This window comes from Camellia sinensis, chromosome 1 (assembly GCF_055761805.1).
Source record: "Camellia sinensis isolate YWXY chromosome 1, ASM5576180v1, whole genome shotgun sequence".
NCBI lineage: Eukaryota > Viridiplantae > Streptophyta > Magnoliopsida > Ericales > Theaceae > Camellia > Camellia sinensis.
In genome coordinates this window covers 51,494,258-51,502,246 of record NC_138961.1, presented here as the reverse complement: position 1 = coordinate 51,502,246, position 7,989 = coordinate 51,494,258, and the positions used below count along the sequence as shown (strand labels likewise).

Below are 7,989 nucleotides of genomic sequence, written 5' to 3'. Positions count from 1 at the left end.
GCACACCATGTCCAACCCACTTACACCTTACACCTTATACTTACACTTTTTGTGTAAGTGGCACATGGTGTGCACTTGCACACTTAAGAAAACTCCAAAATTTAATGACCCTTCAAAGTCTAAAGATTTCATAAATTAATACTTATGTATAAATAATTTTTAATAAAAATTAATTTATTAACTTTTTTATTTTTAGATATAATTAGCAGCCACATGCATAAAGGATAAAAAGACACAAAATAATTGAGACGGTTGTATTGGAGCAAGGATCCTCTAGAGTGATTTTTTCCTAAAGTTTCCTAGAGTACTACATTGTGTGGTTGAGATTTACTGGCAAGTCACATCAATTTTTTTTGATGTGACTTGCCAGTAAATCTCAACCACACAATGTAGTACTCTAGGAAACTTTAGGGAAATTTCACTCTAGAGGATCTTTGGTGGTTGTATTGAAGTCGTTTTCCTCTCCAGCCCCACCACCCATCACAGTAATGTGCCCACCATTTCCCTTTCCCCTCAATAGCCCCACCACCATCATTATGGGATATTTTTGAAAGTTAGTAAAAAAATAATTTTTTTAAATTTTTATTAAATTTTTTTGATTTTTTTACTTTTTTTCAAGTTTTTTAATTTTAAAAAAAATAATTTAAAAAATTGATAAAAAATTAATTTTTTTTAATTTAATATTTATTTATAATATCAAATCAAAATGAAACGAGTAAAATATCTTTACCTAACCTAAGAAATTTTTTTTTTTATTTTTTTTTATAAATCTTAATTTATAATTTTACACCTGTATTTTTAGCAATTACCAAACTAATTTTCTGACTTTTTTTTTTTTTTTTTTGACACTTGCGCTTGTAGACATTTTGGATATGTTCTCCAAATGGCACTATGGCCTCTCTCTATATCAATTTTTATTTAAAATTTATACAGTATATTAAACCATTCCAATCCTCTTTTTACCTTAAAATGATAAAATTGACACTTTACACTTTACCTATCATCCAGAAAATACAGAAAGCCATCAAATTAAGAAACAAGATCAAAGTATTAAAAGATTGGAACGCTAGCTGCTAGTAATAAAACAAGTAATAAATTAACCCAGTCTTCTACTATTTCAGAATCAAGATGAGTTTGGGTTGAAACGTTCTTTTTGTTTGTTTTAATGTAGTAATTTTATTTTCATTACAATCGAAAATTTAAAAGATAGACCGACCATCTAATAAAGAGTTCATTTATGTACAAAGCAAATCACAGCTAATTTTTTTTTTAAAAAAAAACAAGGTTAAGATTGGAAATTTAAATTGATTGAAAAACCCTAACTCGATGGTCTTCCTCGAACTTAGTGAGCCGCTCTACCTCGGCTGCTGAATCGTCCTCGGACTCACTTTCACGTTCACGATCTTCGGAGCCTTCTGGGCGTACCTCGGCGTCTCCGCCAAAACCCGCCCATTGTTACGCCACTTCAACGCTCCCACCGAAACCAAATCCTTGACATAATCTCTCTCCTCCTCCTCCTCTGCATATACATATACATACACATATATACATATATATTTGTTATATATATATATATATATATATATAATCAATTAGGGAATAAAAGAGGAAAAACATTGTTGAAGGAGTTGGATCGGAGAGTCGGAGGACTTACTGTTGTTGATGATTTTGGAGTCGAAGATAAAGTCGAGGTCGGGGAGGACAGGGTCGTAATTTTCGGGAAAAGGAGGGTCGATTTGGGGATCATGAAAGCGTTCCCGAAGCCAGTAGTCGCGAAACCAAGGGGAGGAGTGGACGAGGAACCACCACTCGTCGGAGAAGTCCTCCACCGCCCGGTACGCCGACGGTACGAAAATCGGAGCTTCTGGGTTCAAGTTTGAAGAAATTACTTCCATTGCCACTCTAAAAAAAAAAATTAAAAAAAAATGTCAATATATAGATCATAGACCAAAGAAGAAGATGAGAGAGAGAGAGAGAGAGAGAGAGAGAACCTGAAGCTGAAGAAATATCTTTGGTCGACAATTTGAACAGAAATGAGAGAAAAAGTTGAGGTACTCGCCTTGATCTATCGTCGTCGATATATAGTGAGAAGATAGAGAAAAGGACACTGGTATTTGAATAATATTACGAAAATGACACTGCTAGCATTCGTTTGTTTTTGGATTTTTTTTTTTATAATTTATTTGTGATTTCAAAGAGAACTTTGGAGAGATTATAAAGTTTAGGAAATAATGAATAAAATAGCAAGAGATTATTCAAAAAAAATTATCAGACTCCTTTCAACAAGATGAATCCAAAGACATTATTTGTATATTCATCTCAATTCTCAATTCAATGTTTTTCATTTGATTTAAATCATGTTCAAGGGCAACTATTTTCTTTTATTTGTTGCATTTATTTTTAAAATAAATTTTAAAACATATATAAGTATGACATATATTTCAAATTTTTATTTTTATAAAAAAAAATAATAAACATAACTTCACCAAACTGCGCTTTAAGGTTAACAAAAAAAATTGATCAAAACCAATACTGTGTTTGGTGTGCAACTTTAATCAATTTGTCACCCTCAAATTTGAATGCTATGTTTGATAGAGATTTTTAAATTATGATTTCAAATTAATTGTAAAACACATTTTGAAAACATATTTGGTAAATCGGAAAGTTTTTTAATTTTTGGTCTACTCAGACATCTGGACCGATTAACCGGAACAGTACTTTTTGATATATATATATATATATTACAATTTTCAATCCCCACCTGTTATTTAGAAAAAAAAAATTATATTTATTTTTAATATTTTTTAAATAAAGAAATTATTTTTTAGATAAAAATTACAAATTATTTTTTTGAATTGAATTTTAAAAAGAGTTTAGTTATGAGTTTTGAATATAATTTTTAATAAAGTTTTGAGTTATATGTTTAGTTTAAGTTTTGAAAACTCTTTTAAAATTCATAACCAAACAATTTTTCTCATTTCATATGTCACATCAAAAATTCAAAACTCATAATTAAATAAAAGTTTCCCGGTCAAATTATAATTTCAAAACTCATAAACTCAAAATACAACTCTATTCTCAAATCATAATTCTAAAACTCTACTAAACACCCTAACTTTCGTTTGTTTTGAAGAAAATATTATACTTATTTTTTATTATTTGTTTAATTAAAAAAGTAAATAAAATATTTTTCATTGTAAGGTTAAAAATGAATTACATTTAAAAAGTCCATAAGTTATATTTTACTCTTTTTAGCCCTCATTTATGAACATGTTATTTTAATAATTTTTTAAATTTTTTGACTAAAATATGAGATAAAAAATTAATATATTTAGAATGACTTTTTGATTTTTTACAAAAAGATACGTAAAAAATAAAAAAAAAGTAAATATTTAATTTTTTTGGTATAAATTATAAATATTTAATTTTTTAATAATTTTTTTTACTTTTAAACATAAAAATGTTGTACGGCAAACAAGGCTATAGTCAATGTTTTGTCATCTTTAATCATGACCTTCTTTTACTATTCTTTTTTGTTTTTAATTTAATTTTTTATCTATAATTGTTTCATTATTGTACAAAATATTTTGTCAACCAAACAGGAGAAAATTAAAAGACAACACATTTCTTTATTTAAAATTGTTTTACAAGAAAAATACTTTACGGTGTAAACGCTAAACCAAACGGATTCTAAACGTAAATGTTAACTCATGAATCTCTTGAGATACTTCAAAAAGATGACAAATGTTTGAGACTTTTAAATTATAATTTTAAAATTCATGTTTAATGTTGTGATAAAAAAAATTAGGTCTTAAACAGTTGATTTGTAAATCAATAATGACTATAGAATAATTAGCATCATTGTAAAAATAAAATAAAAAAGATAAATTAGAATTACACTTTTTGATATTTATTTAAAATATAAATTTCTCTAATAGTTTTGAAAATTACAAATATTTTTTTGTCAAAATTTTTTATTTAACAGAATTAACATAAAAAAATAAAATTCCTAACTACTCTCATATTCAATAATAAAATTATATAAATTATTAATTAAAATATAGGTCTAACATCATTAAAAATTAAAAATTAATTTAATGATTTATTAATTAAATGAATCATTTGTTATATAATTAAAAACTTAAAAGATGAGATGTAATTTTTAAAATTATATAAAATAATCTATATTTTAAATAAATTTTATAGATATATTTATAATTCATCGAATAAAAAATAATGCTATAAAGGTGCGTTTGTTTGGACGGACTGGATAAGGGGAGATTATAATCCATCGGACTGTTAGTCCCGGGATACATTGTCCCCGGACTATTTGGTTGGACTGGATTTGTATCCTATATTTGTTTAGTCATGGGATTAGATGTCTGGATTGGACTATTTTTAATGAATTCAATGTTTGGTTAGGCAGACTAGATAAGGATAAATGTTCAAAAGACTATTTTATCCTTGTAATTTATAATTTTTATTTAATATATAATTTTAAATTTGTAATCTATAATTTATAATTTAACAACACTAAAAAAATTTAATTTATAAGGCCATAATTTTTAATTTATTATTTTCAATTAAATTTAATTTATAATTTATAATTTATATTTTTTATTTAATATATAATTTTAAATTAACGACAATAAAAAAATAATTTTATTTAATATATAAATTAAATTTTCAACAACACTAAAAAAATTTAATTTATAAGCCCATAATTTATTATTTATTATTTTTAAATAAATTTAATTCATAATTTATTATTTTTATTTAATATATAATTTTAAATTAACAACACTAAAAAAATAATTTTATAGAAATATGTAAATTTAATTTTTTAACAACACTAAAAAAAATTAATTTATAAGTCCATAATTTTTAATTTATTATTTTTGATTAAATTTAATTTATAATTTATAATTTAATTTTTTTATTTAATATATAATTTTAAATTAACAACACTAAAAAATAATTTATAAATGTTCAAAAGACTATTTTACCCTTTCTAATTGTTTACTAAGTAATAGCATGGAGGGTAAAATGGATATTTCACCAAACAATTCCATATGATATCAATCCCATGGTTTCTATCTCACACCCTCCCATGGGATAGAATAGTCCCATATTTGTGGAACTAATAGTCTGGGGGGACTATTAGTCCGGTGCAAAATTTTACAAACAAACAATAGACTATTAGTCTTGTGGGACTAATAATCCAATCCCACACCCTTATCCCCTCAAAACAAACATGCTCTAAGGGTTTAGTTAGGTTTCTCTTGCTAAAAAATATTACATACATACCATGAAAAGGATAATGTTGAATGTGGTGGACTTGGATGGAGCCAACAATATTTCGTCAAAAGGTCACATAAGGGGTGAATAGGTTAACAAAAAAAAGTTGATCAAAACTAACGTTCGTTTGTCTTGAAGAAAATATCATACCTATTTTTTGTTATTTGTTTAATTAAAAAAGTAAATTAAATATTTTTCATTGCAAGGCTAATAATGAATTACATTTGAAAAGTCCACAAGTTATATTTTACTCTTTTTAGCCCTCATTTAGGGACCTGATATGTTAGTAATTTTTTAATATTGTAAATGCAAACAAATTTGGTGGACTTGATAGCAATGCTCGTACGGATCTAAGCTTATCTCATGTTGATTGGATTTGTCCAATTTGGCCTATGAGGCTTTTTTTTTTTTTTTTTTTTTTTTTTTTTTTTTTTTTCAATAATTTGAATTATAAAACTCGTCGAGAATTATATACTTACGAATAATTACGTTGATCAGATATTTATAGATATTTGATCGGATTAAAATTTTGTCAATCGTTTATTTTTTCACTATTCATTTTTTAATACAAATCTGATTCTATCAAATAAGTATAATATCGGATTATAAAAATATAATAATCGACGAATTTTACATATTAAATAATTTAAATTATGGAAATAGAGTCTAAAAATAAACTTATAAACTAAGGCTAAGTTTGGCATATTCAAAAAAAGTTAAAAATTTAAAAATTTACTATCCTATTTAAGTCATATCATCTTATTTAAATCGCATCACCTTTCTACTATATCATTTTAAACTCAACTCATATTTTATAAAAAATTAAAAAATATACTTATTTAAAATATTTCAAACAATCTCTAAACTAGACGAGCCCAATCTTAATCCCAACCTGGGACAAGGTAAAGCCTTCATGAAAAGGTCACATAAAGGCCTTACTTTTTAGGTAGGTATGGGGTCCGAAATCTGAACCGAAGCTTTGGCAGAAGCTACCGGCAACTTGCCCCCGGTTTCCCCCAGACTACCCGGTATCGGCAACTTGCCCCCGGTTTCCCCCAGACTTCCCGGTATTTTTATGATACTTTATACTTTTTCTTTTTCTTTTTCTTTTTCTTTTTTTTTTGTCTTTTTTTCAAGTTTAAAGTTAATAATAAAAAAATAAAATTAAAAGTATTTCTTTTGTAGCTTCCAAATATAATTAATTTATTTAAATTATTTTTACTTAATAAATTCTAAGTTAAAGTTATAATAACAGTCTGTTACAATTTTTTTTTAAAAATCAAAAAAATTGAATTTTTTTTTTTACAAAGATAGCATTAATATATTAATATAATTTTTCTATCTAGACATATTACATAAGAAAAATAAGATTTTTAACCTACAAATCTTGTAGAAGTTTCAAGTTCCTAATCTAAATTTCATAATTTTTTAATTTTTAAAAATTAAAAAAATCTTCTATTGACTAGCTTTTATTTAAGCAAAAATAAATATAAAAAAAATTAATATCCTTTAATTTATGACTTTTAAATGAAAAGTGTATCAAATCTAAAAAAAATTGAAAAGTATACTCATCAATTTCAAAATTCAAATTTGATGGCCACTAAATATGGAAAGCAATCTATTAGGGGGATTTTTTTTTAAGGTCCCTGGTATTAAGATTTTATAGTATAAAGGACACCAAATATTTTCATAAATGTCTAAGGTCCCTCAATTTGATCCAGAGAAATTTGATCCAGAGAATTTCTCTGAACTTCCCAGAGAAATTCCCATCTAGAGAAATTTCATCCGGAGAAATTTCTCCCCAGAATTTCTCTGGACCTCTGAATGTGAACGTGGTAAGAATGCAAGCATCAAACAACACTGATTTGTTTCTATTTCCCCTAACAGCAACAGGTTTAACTATTGTATCAACATCAATGATGCTTCTGCAAGCATATCTGTGCACTTCATCCCATCATGTTTTCTCTTTTCAACATCATTTCTTGAAGTAAAGTATATCCATGCATGATTTGCAGCTGGAGAAATATTTTTCAACAGGGAACATTGATATTGCTTTGTGGAAGTTTGAGACCACCAAATACTACTGCATTGTCATTGATGCTCCTAGCCATTGTGATTTCATCAACTCCACCACCGGTAGTTTTGAAGCCGGTATTTCCAAGGATGGTCAGACGCCTGAGCAGCATGCTTTGCTTGCCTTCACTCTTGGTGTCAAGCAAATTATGGGAATTTCTCTGGCCTTTTCCAGAGAAATTCGAATTTCTTTGGAGAGAATAAGAGATGAAATTGAACTGCTTAAAGCTTAGTGAGATGGCGTAGAGATCAAGTAACAAGAGAGAGAAAGAGATAAACTTGAGCTGTGAGGAACTCATATTCATCTCCTCTGTATATCGGATGAGTCACATTATCTAAAACCCAATCTCCTTTGAAGAGGGGTTCAAACCAGAGAAAATTACACATGACAGAGAAAATTAAACATGGCAGAGAATTTCTCTCCAGAGAAATTTTGGATTCCAATCTAGAGAATTTCTTTGGATTTTCTCTGAATTTTCTTTGGATTTCAAGTGAACTATAAAGCATAAAGTTTGTTTAGTTGCCAAGAAAAATAAGTGAAAAATAATTTTCATCCAAAGAATACTATGCTAATTGATGATAAGTACCAAGTTAAACCACATCTTTTCCCCTTTTCAA

At 26.9% G+C, this 7,989-nt stretch overlaps 1 protein-coding gene across 1 annotated transcript; it reads right to left on the bottom strand.

The window, feature by feature from the left end:
- Window positions 1–1,133: 1,133 nt before the first annotated feature.
- LOC114295103 (protein EARLY RESPONSIVE TO DEHYDRATION 15) lies at window positions 1,134–2,130 on the bottom strand. The gene is made up of 3 exons (XM_028239295.2): window positions 1,992–2,130; window positions 1,655–1,902; window positions 1,134–1,519 (listed from the first exon to the last, which is right to left on the bottom strand). The coding sequence occupies exons 2-3, from the start codon at window positions 1,893–1,895 to the stop codon at window positions 1,356–1,358; spliced, it is 405 nt and encodes a 134-aa protein (XP_028095096.2). The 5' UTR covers window positions 1,896–1,902; window positions 1,992–2,130; the 3' UTR covers window positions 1,134–1,355.
- Between the last annotated feature and the right edge of the window lie 5,859 nt (window positions 2,131–7,989).